Here is a 19,923-nt window from a genome sequence, read left to right on the forward strand (position 1 = left end):
TAAACTTACAAAAATCAAATAATTATAGATAATTTAACTTAATATATAATATATTTTCGAAATTAACATAAAATATCTTAAAAATATAATAAATAACTTAAAAATGCAAGATATTTAAACAATAAGTAGAGATTATTACAACGGCTACTACTAGCAGGAGACTAGTTGATGTCCTTTTGAAGGTTGGACCAATGCTCAGAAGCTGGATACTGTATAAACAGAATACATATCTTACATGATTAAGTTCAATGAATCAACAAATCAAAGGATGCTGATATTAAGAAGAAGAAGAAAAACTTTACATGGAGTAGGAGAAGGTGAGGGAGTTATTCTACTGGTTGGTGGGATATGAGCAAATACAACATAGGGAAGTGGACTAGATACTGGAATAGCAGCAGTGAGAAACATACATAATACATTCATCTATAAAATAAACATAAATTATTCAGCAACTATGCTAGCCATGTGTGATATAAAATCCATAAAATAAAACGCAAAGTTTATAACACAGAAGTTCTACAGTAAATAAGGAACAACGTATCATCACAACTCCGTAAGGAACCACCTACTGAGGTTACAAAATATGCAGAAACTGATATTATCAAGGAACATGAGCTCACAACTTAACCTCAAAAAACTACTCTCATGGAGAAGCTAGTTTTGCCCTCTGAATAACATACTACCTAAACCACATTATATCTTAAAGCAGTTTCTCAGTAAATACATTTTTTGTTTTCAGGGGTTTATGTCCTGAACTAATGGAGCCTCAATCATAAAAAAAAGTCTCAAAATGATTGTAGAAATCTCTTCACAGCATTATCTACCGTTTCACACTTTCACTAGATTATAGAGATGTCAATCTAAAAACAAGATAATATCACTTAGTCCCTAAAAACAGAACCACTGCATAATCATTTAGCGTTTTCCAGATAAGAAGTCAGGAGAAACAAATCAACAATTTATTCTTCCTCTTCACCATCATCATCATCATCATCATCTTCTTCCTCTTCATATGCTTCTTCTTTCTCAATCTTGTTGAGAATGACATGGCACAAAACCAAGTCAGTATCAGCAACAGACGATGGGAGACTAATTTCTTCGATGAACCATTCTTGCCTTGGAGGTTCTAACTCGCCAGGCAAAGAAATGTCATCAGATTCTTCTTCCTGCTCAGTGAGAGCATATGTACGTTTGATACCAACACTGTTTCCCAGTGGATCAAACACAGTAGTATCTTCACCCACTCGTGTCCAGAGACTTTGAGTGTCTTGGCCGTTAGGTTTCCTGCAATAGCAATGCCATTCTGTTTCTCTTGGATAGCCTGAAATAGAAGTCAAAAGTTAGATCAAGAAACGAAACCAAAACATGATTCAAAGGTATCTATCTGACCAGGCAAATCACGAGGAGGTATTGAGAAGATGTGGTGACATTCTTCAGGTATGATACGCGCGTTCATTGGCTGTCCTAGAACTTTGTTCTTCAGATAATAGTTTGCCATCATATCATCTGATGGACGAAACCTGCAGCCGGCAGGATAAAACCTAAGACAAATGGTTCGACCAAAAGATCATCAGTGCCCAAGACATCATCAAATGGTCAAGAAAGATATATAGCTACAGAAGAGAGAAGATCACCTCTTTAAGGTGTTAAAAGTTTTGATGAACGGTGGAAGATCAGTTTTGACTTTATCATCAATCTTGGCACTGATGGGAGCTTTGTGGGGGCCGTTGCATTCGTTAAGCAGGTCTTTCATAATCAAAGCCCTTGACTGAAAGAAGACAAGACATTAACATAACCTTCAAGTACTACCCAATCATCTGCATAAACAAGAAAGATTTAAAAGAGGGTTTACGCTGGATAGTGTTGGAGACTCTGCGTTAAAGGCGTTGAGAACATCTTCGCAAGCCTGTTCATGGGGTTGGTCGAGTTTCGTTTTCTTGTTACTTGGGAGATCATCTTCATCAGGCGATCTTGTTGCACGGATCCGTTTTCCAACAACAGAGTTTAGACTCGGAGTTGCATTATTTTCCTGCTGAAAAGTCAAACAGAGAAGACGAAAGAGAATGAACGTTGGTATCAACTTTCATGTTACTTGGATTTGGAGAGGATGATGAAACCCTTACAGAGTTATCAATCTTTTCAGCAACAGAGACGTGAGTTTCGTGATCAATCTTCCACTCTTCGAGTTTCTGTCTCTTGAACTCGGGCTCAGACTCCGACTCGTGCGCTATTGCTATCCTCTTTAATGGATCTTCTACATTCACAGAGGAGTAACAGAATCAAAACCACTGGTGGAGAAAAAAAAAAAAGAAAAGCAGAGGAATACGAATCTTTGAAATCTATAAACCCTAAATACAATCTTCACAAGTACACGTACCGAGATGAGGATTTGGGTCTAAATCTTTCTTGTCCGCCATCAGAGAGAGAGAGAGAGAGAGTTAGAGGAATCACGAGAGAGGAAGGAGAAAACTCTAACACTTGGAACAATCTCCAGATCAAGAACGTGTTGCAGTTTCAGAGACTAGAGAGAGGTTAATGGAGAAGAGCGTCAAGTTTCTTGCGGAATAAGCTACTTTATATTTGTTAAGGGGTCTTTGGCTATTACGTCCTTGTTTTTCGGGAGAATTAACGCTTTTCTAAATAGGAGGACTATTTCAGAATTAATGATCATGTATTGACAATTAAATAACTTCAAGTATGTACATAAGTAGTAATATCAATATTCAATCCAAAATTACAAATTCATCTAAAAAGTTTTCTTTCGTCACTTATCTACAAAAGTTATTTTAATATAAAAATTTAGTAACATGCAATAACATATGTAATTATATTGGAGATATATTCATATATTACTTAGGACTTAGTTTATGATAAGTCCTACATAGTTTAAACATAGCTTCATCTTTATAGTTTCCTATTTATCTTTAGCTTTGCTGTTAGCTTTCTAAGTTGTATAAATAGTCTTCATTCATGATCAATAAACATAAGCTTTCCTTAATCACAAACTAAGATTTGTTATGGTATCAGAGCCAAAACAAAACTAAAACTCAAAATTCATTCAAAAATTTTGTGACTAAACCTTGCAAAAACTGCAGTTTTTATCACAACTTTCTGATCTCGTGTTTCACGATTTGAAACAGAAGATATTCATTCATCAAATACATACACTATTTCGATAACTCCAGCAACTAACGACATCAATTTCTCCGGACGTGAAACAACAACAAAAAATTTACTCCTCTTTTCTCTCTCATCTATCTTTTCTCTCTCGACAAAAACAAAAAGCAGATCTCAGCGGCTCCGGCTCTTCGGTGGCGCGTGAGCGTCCGTCCGACGCCGGGAGCCCCCCTCTTCTCCTTTAACTTCTCATTTTCCTCTTTGCTCCTCTCTTTTTACCTTCACTTGCTTTGCTTTGCTTGCTGTTCTGTTCCAAGGGTTTTGCCAGAGACGTCTTCGCACGTGAGGAGCTCCGTCTCCGGTGTAGATTGCGAGGGTTGGAGCGACGGCGCGGAGTCTGTGTGTTCTCAGGCTGAGGAGCCGGCTTTTTGGGCTGTACAAGGGGTCCTTTAACCCTTGGAGGGCCAGTAGCGCGTGGAGGCGGGTTGGAGTCTCGTCGTCGGATCTGTTTTGGTCTCGACAGGCGATGGTCGTGTGGTGTCGGTTCTCCGTTCTTTCCTGGGCGTCTAGGTCAGGCGGGATCTGTAGTACTTGCGATTTGAGAGCTTTGGAGGTCCGTTTACTCGAAGACGTTTGTAGCTCGTGTTGTCGGCGTGTGTCGGAGCACGCGGTGGTCTTGCGTGAAGTGCTGCTCCTGAGCGGTGTTGGAGGCGTCGTCCATGGCGTTTCCAAGGCGATGTTGCGGCCTTCTTCTCAATCTTCCTCCTTTTTCCCGTCTATTCGGTGTCGACAAGCGGAGCGTGTCGACTTGCTCATGCTTGGTCTCACTCCTGTTTGTATTTGTTCAAGCTTCATCCTTGCCACAGGTTGCTGCTTTAAGCGTCAAGAACTTACCTCTACCCGGTTCTCGGAAGAGGCGACCTTCGAGGGTCTCGAGCGTCTCTGTTTGTCAGCGGAGTCTACTCATTCTTCGGTGGCTTGGTCGGTGGAGGCGGCAAATCCCGACATCATGAGTTTGTTGAGCTCATGGTGGTGTTGCTTCACTAACGTTTTTGCAGGTTTGGAGTGTCTTCGGCTTCGTCTAGTTGCGACTGGACCGAGTCCGTCTTTTGATTCCGCTTGGTCTAGAGACTATCTTTGATGTCTTGTCCCGGTGGTTGGCGTTCTAGAAGTCTGCACAGAGAATTAGGAGCGTTTTTCACTTGGTATGGCTTCTAATTCCTACTTCTAGTTTCGTCTGTGCGCGTTCATTGACGGTGAAAGTTATAAGCCCAAGGAGATCCCCGAGAGCTAGCTACTTTGAGAATGTCATGGAAGTTCCGGCATCTTAGGCAACTAGGAGAACCTCACGGTTCCGTGGTCATCATTTTCAGTGAGAACAGCAATTGGGTCCTAGGAATTTTAAAATCGGGCTACAGGATTGCGCCGGGTTTAGTGGGTGGGCGAAAGTAGCTTTGTAATACATTGACTTAGGAGCTTTTGTTCAATTTGGGCTTGTAACCGATCTAAAATTCCCGTTTTCGGGTTGAAATAAATATATATATATATATTTAAAAAAAAAAAAAAAAAACTAACGACATCAAATACAAAACAACCTATCCATACTATCATAGAATGACAAACCTGGAGCTGTTATTTTCACAATCTCTTCTCAACGGATCAAATTATGATAAATGGACAATCAACTTTCGTATGGCTATTAGCTCACAAAAGAAATTTGGACTTCTTGACGGCAATATTCCGAAACCGACAGCCGATTCATCTTATCTTGAAGATTGAATTGCAAAAAAAATAATCTCATTATAGGATGGATAAAACAAACAATCGAACCAAAAATCAGATCTTCTATTTCAACTCGGGATATCGCAAAATATTTATGGGATATAATCAAGAACCGTTACTCTATCAAAAGCGGAGCAAGGCTTCAACAACTGTGTATTGCACTCGCCAACTGCAAACAAGATGGAGCTAGTGTAGACGAAGACTTTGACTGTCTCACCAAACTTGGGGATGAAAATGTATGAAACTCCAAACAATGTAGCTGCGGCAAGTGTGAATGCGATCTGAACTCAGCAAAAAAAAAGAAGCAGAAACCTTGAAAATTCATGATTTCTTAGCCGGCCTTGATGATTCCTTGCATGGAGTCATACGGTCTCAAATATGTGCAATCTCTCCTCTTCATGATCTTGATAGCGTCTATCAGACAATTTCTCAAAACAATATTATAAGATCGACATAACACCAGAACCCTCTATTATGAGCTTTGCATCCCAAGCTCGGATGGCGAACAACTCACGAGTACCAAATGCAACATTCATACGAGACATTGCTCGTCCTGGTAATAAGGATCCTACTCGTCAATGTATTGTGTGTGGTTGAACAGAACATGAAGCTTCGGGATGCTTTACAGTTATTGGCTATCCAGATTGGTGGGAGGACAACCGATCTAAGAACAGGAACAACAATCGCAAAACAAACAACACGAGCAACAATGCTGCTGCTCAAGATCGTACCATCATGCCAAAGGCTAATAGAGCCAATGTTACTACACCGAAGATTCAAGCAAAGATAACAATCTCAGAAGAAGATCGTCAGGGTCTCAGCGGCATTACAGATGATCAATGATATATCGTCCAGAAATTGATAAACAAAGGGAAAACTACAGAATCCTTGAAAAGTAAAACAGATTACTGTGTCTGGATCTTAGACGCAGGAGCTACTCATCATATGTCAGGGCGTCTCGAGCTAATGGACAATACTCGAGATATTGCACACATCCCCATTCTCTTACCTGCAGGGTCCGAAGCTATGGCTTCCAAACAGGGGACGGTTAAATTAACGCCAAAATTATACATTCACAATGTATATTATGTGAATGGCTTCCATACCAACCTCATCTCGTTTGGCCAGCTTGTTACTGATAACTTATCCTTTAAATTATTTAACCATAAACCACAGAAACTCTAAGATCTACGAGTGTTGCTCCATATCTTTTTAACATATTTTTTTGTAATACTCTTTAAATTCGAGATTTTATCATCAAACGATTTTTTGAGGTTTTTTTCTTTTTGGTTACCATTCAACTGTATCAGTTTCTGATTAAAATAAACTAAAATAAAAAAACTATAAAGTCATTCGTATTTTCCAATCATATATTTCTTTTTTTTAATAAATATCATTTTTTGAAATAAAGCAAATTCAAAAAAAATGTTCAATAAATCAACCAAATCTCTATCAACTGATTATGTAATAAAGAAAATTGAAAAATTGTTCGATAAAACAATATTTATGGTACTATAGTCAATTCTTCGTTATTTAATAAATATTTTTTTTTGAAATAAAGCAAATTCAAAAAAATGTTCAATAAAACAACCAAATCTCTATCAAATGGTTATGTAATAAAAAAAATTGAAAAATTGTTCAATAAAAGAACATTTATGGTACTATAGTCAATTCTTCGTTATTTATTGCTAATAAATAAAACCTTAAACAATTAGGATTTCTCAAATATGATAGTGAGGCTCACATATGACAAAAAAAAATAGTGAGGTTCACCGATGACCAAACTGTTTTTTTTTCAACTACGATTTACCAGAACCGGATTCTTTTGTAAAGAGATGATTGGTTTTATTTAGCAGAAATCTAAACAAACGAAACAGAGGAAAGACGTTCATCATCTTCTTCTTCTTTCGAAGATGAACATGTGTACCACGACCGCACCATATACAGTGGCGGAGCCAGACATTAATATGACTGGGGTCAGTTCATCTTATAAGAAAATATTTTTTTTTGAAATTTAATAAAATAATTAATTAATAATTTAAATTATTAAATAAATCAAAATTATTTAATTTTTATCTATTCAAACATTAACTTACAAAATAGTCTGCATTTGCTAATTATTGGAACTTTACTTAATGATCTAAAATGGTTATGACAAAAATATACAATGAAAAATAAAATAATAATTTGTTATGAAAAACAAAAAAGTTAGTTCTATTTTACTAAAAATGTTAAACACCTGGGAAAAATGGAAAGACAATCAAACAAAACATAAAGAAAATATAAAAATAATTATTAAAATAGTGGACTTTAGCCCACGTTATAAAATAGTAGTATTAAGTAAATAAATAATGGGGTCAAATTACTTGGGAGGGAAAAAGTTAAGGGGGTCAATAAACCAAGAAGAGACTCTATGTGACATGTATTAATACTACTAATCATCACTAGAAGAATAACGCAAGGGCTTTGGGAGATGAAGTTACGTAGTTGCTGCACCTTGGCTTGTGACAGACGAAAGGTGAAGCCTGCAACGCAAAGACCCTCCATGCTTTGTTGGACCACGACTTCCTCATCGACAATCCTGTCTTGCTTTTGATGTCTTCTTCGTCTTTTAGCACACGGCCAAACGGATTCTTGTTCTTGAAAAATACTCTGCTGCTACTGCCGGTCAAGCTCTTCCTCATCTCCATGAATCAGATCGTAAACTTGGAAAAGGAAACCAATGGAAAGAAACAAAACTTTAACTGCACGTAGCGAGATTGCAAGAAGGTCTACAATAGACATATAAAAAATAGCAAACACGTGATCGCAAACCAGGCTTTTACAAAAAAAATATCTGTATGCAGATGCTAATGAACAAGTAGTGAAATGTTTACATTGTCAATTATGTCTCAGATATTCTTCAAAGATGGCTATCTGTTTTTACTCGAAAGCTTCAAACTTTTTTTTACCATTGAATTTTTTACAAAGTCGAAAGTTAAAAGAGTCAAATAATCTCTTCTTAACATAAAACAAAGTGTTTTTAGCATAACGATGTTATGTCCCAAGCTTTTTATTTGTAAAGTCAGAAAAAGTCAATAGCAAACTCTGACAGTTCCTCTTATAACCTGGACAGCAGTCACAGTAGATGAGATCCTTTTAGCCAGGAGGCCAGTTCATTTGGCGTCCTCCAATAACATGAACATGAATGTGATACACCGCTTGACCTTCAAAAAACATGACAAGAAGGTGAGAAACATCAACAATGTCCCTTTGTTAGATATAATGTGTGAATATGGTCACTGAAGATGTAGAGTTATGTTCTAATGCATACATCCTTGTGGACCATCATTGATCACAACTCTGAAACCGTCATCTAGGCCTTCTTGTTTTGCTACAAGTTTGGCTGTGTAGAGAAGGCGGCCCAAGATATCGATGTGTCTCTCCTCAGCCTGCATTAGCATAACCATACACGTTATTAGCTTGTGTTTCTTAATGAGATCTCAAATTCAACAGTTGTCATGCTTTTAGCTTTAGCCTTTATCTTCTGCGGGATATATTGAGGGTTCAACTTTGAGAGGTGTAAGTGAATTAGGTACCTTAGAGAGGCCAGTTAAGCCATCCTTCACTTTTGGTATGACGAGGATGTGAATGGGTCCCTGGGGCCTTATGTCCCTAAATGCTAAGACCTGTAGAATGATTTGAGAAAACATGCCAGGAACAGTGATATTGAAGGGTTACAAGGGTTTCAAGTACCTTGTCATCCTCATAAACCACGTGGTGTGGAATTTCGTTGCTGATGATCTTGTCAAAGCTGCATGTTCAAGCATAACGCCAATATAAACGCTAACATCAATTCAGCACAAGAAAACTGAATCTTCCAATAAAAGATAATAGAAGAAAACAAAACAAAGAGAATCTCTATGACTTTGGCAACCGTTCTATGCACAAAACGACAATCAGTCTATTGCAATCAAATATATTTCTACTGTTATTCACCCATCATTGACATTAGCTAACATAAAGTGTTCCTGTTGAAAGAGCTAACTTCATAAGGTAAGCTGAAACTCACATCACATTACATAGAAAAAGGCTTACATGGTCAGAGAAACGGAAGAAACCGCGGCTAGAGCAGCCTCTTTCTCGGAAGCCATAACAGACGGAGAAGGGTGAGAAATGAGAAGAGAGCAAAGCACGATGGTTCATGTAGCATCCACGATGCTGCAACCACTTCATCTCGCCACTCTGTTTTTTATTCCAACCAATGATGAATGATCTCCAGCCACGTCATGCAAACTTTTGTCTGTATCTCATTTTTAATCATGCAAGTGCTAATGTGATTAGTGCACCCAAAGCCCACCAAACATGGATAATTACTATTTTATTTTAATATCTTGAGTAATTCGGTAATATCGATCTTATATCATATAGTGGGTTTGTATGATTACTTATGAATTATGATCTTTATAACATAGTAGATGGAGTTTGTATAGTTAAGTAGGTTTTGATAAGAGAAGCTCATGGGATTCCATGGACCCCATACATAACGCTTAATGCGAAAGAGCTAATCATAGTTATAGATGATAACACATGTTTAAGGTACAGAAATGGAATAATTATCTAACTTTTAAGTAAGAAAAACTACTTTACAGCTTACAAATTTTATTTTTATACAATACAATGATAGATATCTAATTAAAGTCGAATGCATCTTTCATTATACTACTCTCTTGTTATACCACAAACAGAAAGTAAAAGTGAGATTATGATGTCTGAACCGTCTATTCATGTTAACGTGACCCGATTATCACATCCGCTGCTTTTAGCCTTTTTAACACTTTAGTGTAGTGAAGATATAATAGTATATATTTTTTTGTTTGGAATTCAATTAATGAAATTCCTTAATATTAAAGTCTAAGTCTTTATTGATTCTAGATATAGTCCCTACTCCTACAGTCTTAGTGATAATGTCCAGTTGTTATTATCGTTGGCTTTGTCTAAACATGATTATACGCGGTGATGGATTATCGAATTTACATAAACCATGGACCACGAAGTAGATACCTATGAACCTACTAATTATTTTATTCATTAAATCGTAATTACCAAATGAAATATGCATTATTTTAGCAAAATCATTAGCGGAAAAGCGATTACCATGCCTTGATCTGCCACAAAATTTAACGTAACATTGCTTAACCGTGGACGTAAATATCTTTTTCTTATTTTGAAATTAATTCGACAAAGATTTTAACTTCCATTGATTAGTTACTTATAAGGTAAGTCGTGATGTTTAGGGGTGGGCACTTTACCCTATATCTGAAGTGGCACCCGAACCCGATCCGAAAAACCCGAACCGAAATCCGAACCAAAGTAGTAAAATACCCGAACGGATATTAAGTTAGGAGAGATTGGATATCCGAATCCGAACGGGTAATACCCGAACCCGAATGGATATCCGAAGATAACCGAACATATGTATACTTACTCTTATATTTCTAGTTTACATCTCTTATTTTCTTTAAAATATTTATATTGATATTGCACATACTTTAAAATCATATAGTATATATATAATTGTGGAGAAAATAATTTAATATTCATTTAAAATGCATGTCAAACTTTTTGTTTCATGTATTAACAAAAGTTATATCCAAAGTTTAAAAACAATAGCCAAATTAATATTTTTATTTTTGAAATATTATCTCCAAATCTATTAATCATTCAATCTATAAAAAGAAAAAAATCAGTTAAATGAAATCTATATTTTTAAATATAAGAAACTTAAAAAATGAAAAATTTAATTTTATTTCTTTTAAAATCTAAATATTTGAACCCGGTCCGAAATAACCGAACCCGAACTAAAAGTACCCAAATCCGATCCGAAGTATAGAAATATCCGAACGGATTCTATATTCCCTATACCGAAATACCTGAAAATCCAAAATATCCAATCCGAATCCGAACGAGTATCCGAACGTCCACCCCTAGTAATGTTGACGGTGTCTCTTTAGGGGGAAACTAATTGAGTTTTGACATTTCAACTAATACTATTAGATTCCACCAAATGTAGTACTCATGACTACACGCCAAATGTTTAGAAAGTGTCACACCACTATGCAAAATGTTTGCAACGCTCCTTTACTGATTTTCTAATAAGTTTTCTAATGGCCAATTTGGCTTAATAAACAAGAAACCAAACATATTTGCGGATCTATACAAAGAGAAGATGATTTTCGTGCCCTGGATGAACAGAAGCGGGCAGAAGAGGAGGAATTTACTTTGGAGCCCTCGATGTTGGAGGACTACAGCGCAGGAGAAAAATGTTGCATAATAGCTCGAATAAGGTTAGCATATTTTTTTTAAAAAAAGCTTATCATATTATCAGATAAAGAAACCAAACGCCATTAAAATGAATATCTTGAATTCCTGTGTTTCTAATTACCCAACGTACGAAAACCAGAAACCATATATAAAAACCAAAAGGAGGAGGTGGTAAGGAAATAAAATAGAACCATTTCATGCAACAATAAAAACCACAGTTACAAAAAAAAAACAATAAAAACCACCAAAATTAAACATCACATGAAGCTTGTAATCGTATAAAGTACAATTGATAACTAATGTTATTCTAACTAGCCTATAACTACCTTTTTCAAAAAAAAAAACTAGCCTATAACTATTTCAAATAGCGTAGTTGAAAAAGAAACGAAATGAGTGGGAATGGAATTAAGGGGTTTCAGGAACTATAGTTGATTAGTTGAACGCAATATAAGGCTATAAACGGAATATCTGAAAAATGTACAGTTCTTTGTCGGGCAGCTAATTATCTTTGTTTTTATGTATATACTCTGCAATTGCCCTATTCTAATTTCGGATGTGCTTTTCATATTGGTTTGGTAAGAGACTGAGATCTCCCAAAATTAGTTATTGATTAATAAAAAAATATTAAGACTCACATACATCAACTTGGATTTAGAATCTTTTTTTTTTTTTTTTTAAGATTCTTTGCTTAAGCTTTCGTAATAATAATGGTGGTTAAAGAATCATAATTTAGATCCAAACCCCAAAGCGAACTAGAAAACGCAAAGAAGAAAAAAAGAGAAAAGGGTACCAAAGAAGAAAAAAAAGTGAAGAAGAAGGCAAAGGATCGGGCCCCACCACAACGAATCACATAACTCGCGCCAAAGCGTGTGGTTCAATGCCATGTAAAAGCGCGTCGCCTAACAAAACAGAGACCAGACCGGGACACTGTCAACAAATAATCGTTTTTCTTTTCTGCTCACTTTGTGTTTTTAACGATGATGGCGTGAAAGAGAGAGAGATAGAGAGGAAGCAGTATTGGCCTACAAGAATTTTTGGCGAGGAGAGAGAGAAGACTCAGAGGAACAAAAGTGTCGCTTTTTTCTTCTCAGCATTTTACACTTATCATGTCGTCTTTAACGCTTTTGTAAAAAGCTAAAAAGAGATAAAGATACCAAAGACGAAGACTTGAGACAGAGAGACCCAATTCTCTTTATTCTTCTTCTTGTATCTGTCTTCCTAAATATACTCTGTTTCTGTACCTTCAATCTTCTTTTCTATCCTTTGTAGCTTCCACTTGTGTTCGATGCTCCGTCTCTTTCTCACTTAGTGTAAACATGTTGGAATGCAGTAAGCTCCTAAAAAGAGAATGTTCTTGAGAGTGATTTGCTCTTTTGTTTCTTCTTGTTGCTAAAACAGAATTTAAAAAAAAAAATCCTGAAAAAAAGATGACGAAAGTGTGTCGTGAAACTGAAGAAAGGACAATACCAGAATCAGTTCTTACGGTATCAACAGATGTGAGCTTTGCTTCTAACCATTTTCCACCATACAAGTTAGGACCTGATAATGAGATCGTAGATGAACCAAAACAAGATGAAAAAGGTCCATCAGTTGAAGAGACCGTCGAGAAAGAGAGCCAACTCTTGTCTGATCAGCACAAGAGGCTTTCAGTGCGTGACCTCGCTAGTAAATTTGACAAGAATTTGTCTACAGCTATTAGTTTGGCTGATGAGGTTTTTGCATATCTCTCTGTTCTGTTTTTCACATAACATTTTTTTTCTCTTTTTTTTTCTTTTGCTGAGTTTTGTGTAATATTTTAGGCAAAGTTAAAAGAAGTGGCTTCTTTGGAGGGACATGTTATGTTGAAGAAGCTAAGAGATGCTTTAGAATACATGAGAGGACGCACAGATGGGCAGAACAAGGAAGATGTGGAGAAAGCTATCTCCATGGTTAAACCTAATCTCTTGTTAATGTGATCATATCAGTTTCGCATGCTGATTCTGAAACTAACGGTTTTGTCTGAAACTGTGAGTAGGTTGAAGCTCTAGCTGTCAAGTTAACTCAGAATGAAGGTGAACTAATTCAAGAAAAGTTTGAAGTAAAAAAACTTGGAAACTTCCTCAAGCAGGTCTGAAGATGTCTCTTTGGTTACTTTGCTAACGTAAGGATCATTAATGATACTGATTGATTCTTGTTCTCATGATGTCAGGCTTCAGAAGATGCAAAGAAACTAGTAAACCATGAAAAGTCATTTGCATGCGCTGAGATAGAAAGTGCGAGAGCCGTTGTGCTTAGACTTAGAGACGCATTTGAAGAACAGGAGCGAAGCTCTGAAGCTTCTAGAGCTCAGGGACCGGTAAGTTTCATAGTTTGATCATGTTCTGATATATAGTAACGGTTAACAACTTCATAATCAACATATGTTTTTCATTACAAAGGATGTTGAGAAAATGGTTGAGGAGGTTCAGGAAGCTAGACAGATCAAACGCATGCATCACCCAACAAAGGTACTATAATACTACATCATTTTCATAGCTTCATTAATTGATGGGTTACACACTAAAAAGTATTATAACTCAGGTGATGGGCATGCAACATGAACTTCATGGTTTAAGAAACCGAATCCAAGAGAAGTATATGAACTCTGTTAAACTTCATCAAGAGGTATTTTATTACAGTTTCAAACATAGTTGAAGTCTGTTTCTCATTTCTTTGTTCTTTCCTTTGATAACAACCATCAAAAATCTCAAGATAGCAACAATCAAAAGAGCTGAAGAATCCAAGTCCTGTCCATTTGTTCTAGAAGGCACACAAAGTCTCGGCTCTTGCTTAAAAATCCGTGTCAATGCTCCAGATAGTGCCATAGATCTTTCCAACTGTTCGATCCAATGGTACCGTGCAGCATGTGAAACTAGCAGAAGGGAAGCTATATCTGGTACTTGGACCTATCTGCTTGCTTCATCTTTTGTGTGTTTTTAAGTAAATGAAGTTTAGCTTTGAGCAGTTCATATCTTTCTCATAGGTGCAAACCAATCAGTGTATGCTCCAGAACCATTTGACGTCGGTAGGATCTTACAGGCAGACATTCTTTCAAATGGACAGAAAGTCACAGTTACAACCGATGGTCCAATTAATCCTGGTTGGTATACAATAACTATAGACGCTTACAAACAAACATTTTAAGTGGACAATATAAGTGAATGTATGGCTTACTGAGTTGCAGATGCTGTGTTGCAATCCAGAATAGAGTCTTTGATGAAAAAATCCAACAGTGAATTCAGCGTATGTTATACAACTATCCTCTTGTTTACTATGAAAAGAGTTGCATGATGTTTATGCTCTAGCAAGCTGAACATTTTCAGCTCTGTTTCAGGTGGTTATATCACAGATGAATGGACAAGACTATGCATCTCGATCTCATGTCTTCACTGTTGGAAAGACAAGGATAAAGCTGTCACGAGGATGGATCACAAAGGCGAGAGAAATATATTCGACATCCATGCAGGTACTTAGAGACTCTTTCTTCATTCTATTTGACTTGACATAATGACATTCAGTGAAAATTTCTTACAAATGTGTATGGTTCTGAATTGGTATATTAATCATTCAGCTATGTGGAGTTAGAGGCAATGTTAAAGCTCCTACGAAGTCGTTGCTCTGGCAACCAAGAAAGAGTTTAACTTTCACACTAACCTTTGAATCAGAACAAGAACGTAATACAGCCATAGCCCTTGCTCGAAAATACGCGTTTGATTGCAATGTAAGCAAAACTATCCTTGAAATGCTATTTTTACACTCTGAAATCATTGTGGATACATATAACAGGCTTTTTCACATATGCAGGTTTCATTGCTTGGGCCAGATGATTAAACTAATGGTGAACAAGACATTCTTATTAACCAACCAACCACTTGATGTTTTTTTTTGGTTCTGTGTGTTGTTTGTTTGTTTTTTCCCACACTGGTGTTCAAGGAAGTTGCAAGTTTGGCTTCTCAGTGATCATCTAATGTTGCTGCACAGAGTTTTATTATAGGTAGCCGATTTCAATTTTTTTTTCCTTCTTTTGTCAGATCACAGTTTGGTATGGTTTCCATGTCTGATTGTTTTTGGTTTGTTTGCTTGATTTATATTTTTCTGATTTAGGACGCAATATTGTTAATCAGCTTATGAGGGTGCGATTAAAAACTTAGATTTGTTTATAACTTTTACAAGCAAATGAGAAGTTCCCTAATTCGATTATCAATATGTATTTGTCATCTGGTGTTTAACTTATTAAACATTAGAGTAATCAACAATGCAGACACAGCTGTTCCAAAAAAAGATCTCTCATTTTCTTAAAGCGACGTCGTTTCAGAGGGCATGTCATATATCTATTTACTTATCTAGACAGTAGATAAGATATCTAACCATTTAAGACAAAACAACGAAGAGAGAGATCGTGTAAGAGGAAAATTGAGCAAAAAATGGAGGCTTTGGTTTGCCGGAAACTAGGAGATCCAACGGCGACGGAGCCAGGGAGTACAGAATCTCCGGTGGAAGTGAGCAAAACCCACCCGATCCCGCCTCTGACCTCCGACACAGCGGTGAGAGTCAAAGTCACAGCAACGAGCTTGAACTTCGCGAATTACCTTCAGATTCTCGGCAAGTACCAGGAGAAGCCTCCGTTGCCTTTCATCCCTGGCTCCGACTACTCCGGAATCGTCGACGCCATCGGTCCATCCGTCACCAAACTCCGCGTCGGCGATCGCGTCTGCTCCTTCGCCGCTCTCGGTTCCTACGCTCAGTTCATCGTCGCCGATCAGTCTCTCATGTTCGTTACTAGATCAACCTAACCTCCCTATCTCTTGTTTTACTGTGGCTTATGTTGGTGTGGTGTTGTTTCAGGTTCCTTGTACCGGAAGGATGCGACATGATCGCTGCAGCTGCACTTCCTGTTGCGTTTGGGACTTCTCACGTTGCACTTGTCCATAGAGCTCGTTTGACCTCTGGTCAGGTATATATGTATGATGATGCGAGTGAGTTTGTTTGTGCAAAAAGGTTGAGAAACTCTGTTGATTTTGACGCAGGTCTTGATGGTTCTTGGTGCTGGTGGTGGTGTTGGCCTTGCAGCTGTACAAATCGGAAAGATTTGTGGAGCTGTTGTCATTGCGGTTGCTAGGTACGTACGTGCATGCTCGTTCAGAGGCTTAGTTTGGGGTTTATTATCTTATATTCGATTAGAATTATGTTTTTGTTTTGCCAGAGGGAGTGAGAAGATTCTGCTGTTGAAGTCAATGGGAGTGGATCATGTTGTTGATTTAGGCAGTGAAAACGTTATTACAAGCGTTAAAGAGTTCGTCAAGACAAGAAATCTCAAAGGAGTTGATGTTCTGTATGATCCTGTAGGAGGGAAACTCACCAAGGAGTCTATGAAAGTTCTCAACTGGGGAGCTCAGATTCTTGTGATTGGTTTCGCAAGCGGTGAAGTACCTCTCATTCCCGCTAACATAGCACTTGTTAAGGTAAATGAAATGATTGTCTAGTAGATAAGAGAGTCGCTAGAGAGAATCTAACACAACTTGGTGGCAGAATTGGACGGTTCATGGTCTTTATTGGGGCAGCTACAAAATCCACCAACCCAATGTTCTTGATGATTCCATCAGAGAATTACTGTCATGGCTTGCTAGAGGATTGATCACTATTCACATCTCTCATACCTATAGTCTCTCCCAGGTAAAAACTCAATATATATCTTCATGAATCATTATATCAAAACTCATAACACATGGAACTAAAATACTTACCGTTTGAGTGACAGTCCAATCTTGCATTTGGGGCCATCAAAGACAGGAAGGCAATAGGAAAAGTGATGATTGCTCTCGACCACAAGGCTACTCTGTCTTCAAAACTATAGACACTCTCTGTAGCCACAGAAGAGAACTGATTCTGTTTCTCTAAGTTTACCATGTCATAATGTAGTTTACCACACATCCTGTTTGAATTTAATAATCATGACTTGTTTGAATTCTCTGGAAATAACTTTTTTTTTTCAGAATAAATTTCATAGTATGTTACTGTTTTGGTTTATGTGTTTTATGCAAACCGGTTTTGGTTTGAGTGAAGATTAAGGTTCTGTCTTTCTGGTTAGTACCGGTTTAACCATAAAAGAAACCAGTATAGAATCCAAAGATTCAAGGCTGTAGCCTGTATGCGACTAACATATATCTATGTTCTCTTTTTACAAAATTAGCAAATCAGTTATTATGGTTCATCAAAACCACCTCCATCGTCAAGAAGATATAGTTTTCCATCCAAGAACCCAAAGAAAAAAAAATCGTTTTCATTGCTTTTATCCAATGTTCTTGTGATTTGACTCCCTTCTTTTCTGAATTCTTCATGTTTTTCTTTCAATCTTCTATAAAAATACCCATATTGTGTTCTTACATCTCTTCCCTTCAGAAATAAAAAGTTCTGAATCCAAAAACACAAATAAATGTGACATTTCTTCTGTTTTTCTTTTCTTGCAATTGTTGTCATATTTATTAATAAGGGTTTTGATTTTCGTGTGGTTTCATCAAGATTTTATTTAGGGAGTGAATGTTGAGCCAATGACAAGCAAATCTTGATTTGGTTGTGTAGAGAGTTGATGGGAAACCGTTGTGCAAGAACTTCTTGTTGTAGAAAGGTAATGATTACATCTTGTGTTCATTGTTAGCTACAACGTAACATCTTGTGTTCGAGTCTTGCATCCATTGAATGTTTAATAAGGCAGAGATGAGATGAAGAATCTATGTTTAGAAACCGGTAACATATATAGAACTTTATGTATGTGTTTACAGTTATGGTCATGTATATGCTGCTGCAGCAACAGCAACAACAACAAGGACGAGGCTCAAGCTAGAAGCCAACATGGGACTAAAGGAAAGGTCCATCCGGTAACCAAAATCGAAAAATGGGAAGAAAAGATGACAGAAGCTAACAACAATGGCATGATTGTAAGCTTTCTTCTTCTTTTTCAAAACATGTTAGCATTCTCTTGGATTCTTCCTCTTTTTTCTATCTAACATAATCATTCGATCAATCAAACAGCTTGTGGTGTACTTCAGCGCGCCGTGGTGTGTACCTTGTAAAAAGATAGAACCAGAATTCAGAAAACTTGCTTCTAGATACCCTTCAATGATATTTGTAACCATTGATGTCGAAGAACTCGCTGTAAGTAAACTGCAAACTCTTGTGCTTTTGAGATGAAGTTTTAGTATTTGAGATTAAATTTGGTGAAAATAATAAAACAGGAGTTTAGTGATGAATGGAACGTTGAAGCTACACCAACTATAGTGTTCCTTAAAGATGGGAGACAAATGGATAAACTTGTTGGTGCTGAAACCTCAGAGCTTCAGAAGAAAACAGCTGCTGCTGCAGATCTCTTACTCAAAAAACCATAAACTCTAAACAATAGAAGAGAAACAGAGTTAGGCTTTCTTCCATTGTCTGTCAGAAATTTGTTCAGAGGAAGTGATTTCAAGAAGTTACTTGCGAATGAAGTAAGTGCCATGAGATTTTTTTAATCCTCCATTAAAAATCTGATTTGGTTAAGACCTAACGTTGTTTTATATTCTTTTTAACGTTGTTTCAGACAAAAAAACATGGAGACGGAGAAGAGTTTGGTGAGGAAGGTTTTATATAGCAGCCATGTCTTCTTGAGTTCTCATTTGTGAAAATATATTTGTTTCTCTTTTATATATACTAGGATTAAAACCCCCGCAATTCGCGGGGGAGAATGACAGTTAAAAAACTTAATGTTCTAATACATTGAATTTGTAATAAAAAGTTTAAATTACCCTTCCTAAATCATTTTAATGTTAAAATTACATATAGATAATTATAAACCCAACTCATTTTCCACTTCCTAAATATTAAATCATAAAAACCAAATTTAAACTAAATTAAAATGTTAATTTATTTATGATTGAATGTATTTGTCACCTACGGGTCTGGGTCACAACTCTATTTACCCATGACTTTACTGGCATTTATGGAAGAACCACAACAGACTAATCTTTGAAGATAAGTCTTGTACGGAGTCAGAACTGATCCTTAAAGTCTTGAAGGATGCACACGGTTTGGAAGAAACGCTCCTGCTCTCTCCACTCTCGTTTTACTCACTCCTCTCCGCCTCTAACAGGTCTTAGGTTCTTTATGAGTGGAGTTTAGGATCCTGTGTCTGAACAGCAGACAGAGCTGGACGTTTGTTGATTGTACTGGTGTCGAGGTGAGACACGACTCAACTAACCGACTTCATGTGTGCTGTGTCCATTGTGGCAGAAGAGCTTGCGGTAAAGGTTGTTCTCTTAGATGCAGTCACTAATGATTTCTGTGAACATCTTATCTGATTCGAAGCCATTCGTCAATCTCCTCAACTCGTCAGCTTCGGCAGTGTTACTTCGTAGTGTTACTTCATAGTGCAACTCTTCAGCCTCGACAGTGTTACATAATATTGTTGCAAAATCTTTAGCTAAGGCTGCCTTAAGCCTCTCTGTAATTCCTCCTGTTAAAAACACACGTGTATCTCAAACCAATGCTTATTATTAATATATTTTAAACTATTTTTCACTGTCAAATAACATATATAAAGACATTTCTAAAATAACTATTTAAAGTTTGTCTAACTCGCTAAACAAAGGTGAAATAATTTAATGAGTAATCATGATGTTTATGAAGCATCAGTTTAGATGATGAATGAGTAGTAAGTTTTTTTCCTAGAAA

At 36.9% G+C, this 19,923-nt stretch overlaps 4 protein-coding genes and 1 pseudogene across 7 annotated transcripts; 3 read left to right on the plus strand and 2 right to left on the minus strand.

Annotated features, from left to right (window-relative positions):
• Positions 1 to 778: 778 nt before the first annotated feature.
• On the minus strand, positions 779 to 2,645 carry LOC108816557 (uncharacterized). Of its 3 annotated transcripts, none has more exons than XM_056990426.1 (6): positions 2,378 to 2,645; positions 2,124 to 2,254; positions 1,853 to 2,029; positions 1,635 to 1,768; positions 1,390 to 1,541; positions 779 to 1,321 (listed from the first exon to the last, which is right to left on the minus strand). In XM_056990426.1, exons 1-6 carry the CDS (start codon positions 2,415 to 2,417, stop codon positions 960 to 962), a joined length of 996 nt encoding a protein of 331 aa, XP_056846406.1. In that variant the 5' UTR covers positions 2,418 to 2,645; the 3' UTR covers positions 779 to 959. The 3 variants fall into 3 exon arrangements, with proteins under 3 accessions (XP_056846406.1, XP_056846405.1, XP_018444627.1); XM_056990425.1 differs by having other exon boundaries at positions 790 to 1,321; positions 1,853 to 2,032; positions 2,124 to 2,251; positions 2,378 to 2,640; XM_018589125.2 differs by having other exon boundaries at positions 794 to 1,321; positions 1,853 to 2,032; positions 2,378 to 2,635.
• Positions 2,646 to 7,180: 4,535 nt separating this feature from the next.
• LOC108817906 (14 kDa zinc-binding protein-like) lies at positions 7,181 to 9,294 on the minus strand (annotated as a pseudogene).
• Positions 9,295 to 12,196: 2,902 nt separating this feature from the next.
• On the plus strand, positions 12,197 to 15,333 carry LOC108817904 (stomatal closure-related actin-binding protein 3). Of its 2 annotated transcripts, none has more exons than XM_056990842.1 (12): positions 12,197 to 12,914; positions 13,002 to 13,130; positions 13,217 to 13,309; positions 13,391 to 13,537; positions 13,620 to 13,688; positions 13,762 to 13,845; positions 13,933 to 14,116; positions 14,186 to 14,320; positions 14,405 to 14,463; positions 14,555 to 14,686; positions 14,792 to 14,941; positions 15,025 to 15,333. In XM_056990842.1, exons 1-12 carry the CDS (start codon positions 12,630 to 12,632, stop codon positions 15,049 to 15,051), a joined length of 1,494 nt encoding a protein of 497 aa, XP_056846822.1. In that variant the 5' UTR covers positions 12,197 to 12,629; the 3' UTR covers positions 15,052 to 15,333. The 2 variants fall into 2 exon arrangements, with proteins under 2 accessions (XP_056846822.1, XP_018446235.2); XM_018590733.2 differs by having other exon boundaries at positions 12,200 to 12,914; positions 14,204 to 14,320.
• A 248-nt stretch (positions 15,334 to 15,581) lies between these two features.
• LOC108817905 (uncharacterized) lies at positions 15,582 to 17,245 on the plus strand. Its single transcript, XM_018590734.2, has 6 exons — positions 15,582 to 15,991; positions 16,066 to 16,174; positions 16,248 to 16,339; positions 16,424 to 16,682; positions 16,750 to 16,893; positions 16,979 to 17,245. The coding sequence occupies exons 1-6, from the start codon at positions 15,645 to 15,647 to the stop codon at positions 17,072 to 17,074; spliced, it is 1,047 nt and encodes a 348-aa protein (XP_018446236.2). The 5' UTR covers positions 15,582 to 15,644; the 3' UTR covers positions 17,075 to 17,245.
• Positions 17,246 to 17,369: 124 nt separating this feature from the next.
• Positions 17,370 to 18,701, plus strand: LOC108817907 (putative thioredoxin H10). Its single transcript, XM_018590736.2, has 4 exons — positions 17,370 to 17,845; positions 18,000 to 18,155; positions 18,250 to 18,372; positions 18,453 to 18,701. Exons 1-4 carry the CDS (start codon positions 17,807 to 17,809, stop codon positions 18,600 to 18,602), a joined length of 468 nt encoding a protein of 155 aa, XP_018446238.1. The 5' UTR covers positions 17,370 to 17,806; the 3' UTR covers positions 18,603 to 18,701.
• The last annotated feature ends 1,222 nt before the right edge of the window (positions 18,702 to 19,923 follow it).

This window comes from Raphanus sativus, chromosome 7 (genome assembly GCF_000801105.2).
Source record: "Raphanus sativus cultivar WK10039 chromosome 7, ASM80110v3, whole genome shotgun sequence".
NCBI lineage: Eukaryota > Viridiplantae > Streptophyta > Magnoliopsida > Brassicales > Brassicaceae > Raphanus > Raphanus sativus.

Excerpts from the sequence above, each read along its gene's own strand:
- LOC108817907 (XM_018590736.2), top strand. The coding sequence starts at position 17,807 with ATGGGAAACCGTTGTGCAAGAACTTCTTGTTGTAGAAAG. Across the intron at positions 18,156-18,249 it reads CTAACAACAATGGCATGATT|CTTGTGGTGTACTTCAGCGC; the intron begins GTAAGCTTTCTT and ends TCAATCAAACAG. Across the intron at positions 18,373-18,452 it reads TTGATGTCGAAGAACTCGCT|GAGTTTAGTGATGAATGGAA; the intron begins GTAAGTAAACTG and ends ATAATAAAACAG.
- LOC108816557 (XM_018589125.2), bottom strand. The coding sequence starts at position 2,417 with ATGGCGGACAAGAAAGATTTAGACCCAAATCCTCATCTCG. Across the intron at positions 2,033-2,123 it reads CTGAAAAGATTGATAACTCT|CAGGAAAATAATGCAACTCC; the intron begins GTAAGGGTTTCA and ends TTGACTTTTCAG. Across the intron at positions 1,769-1,852 it reads AGTCTCCAACACTATCCAGC|TCAAGGGCTTTGATTATGAA; the intron begins GTAAACCCTCTT and ends GTCTTCTTTCAG.
- LOC108817905 (XM_018590734.2), top strand. The coding sequence starts at position 15,645 with ATGGAGGCTTTGGTTTGCCGGAAACTAGGAGATCCAACGGCGACGGAG. Across the intron at positions 15,992-16,065 it reads GTCGCCGATCAGTCTCTCAT|GTTCCTTGTACCGGAAGGAT; the intron begins GTTCGTTACTAG and ends GTGTTGTTTCAG. Across the intron at positions 16,894-16,978 it reads ATACCTATAGTCTCTCCCAG|TCCAATCTTGCATTTGGGGC; the intron begins GTAAAAACTCAA and ends TTTGAGTGACAG.
- LOC108817904 (XM_056990842.1), top strand. The coding sequence starts at position 12,630 with ATGACGAAAGTGTGTCGTGAAACTGAAGAAAGGACAATACCAGAATCA. Across the intron at positions 13,131-13,216 it reads TGGAGAAAGCTATCTCCATG|GTTGAAGCTCTAGCTGTCAA; the intron begins GTTAAACCTAAT and ends AACTGTGAGTAG. Across the intron at positions 13,689-13,761 it reads GCATGCATCACCCAACAAAG|GTGATGGGCATGCAACATGA; the intron begins GTACTATAATAC and ends ATTATAACTCAG.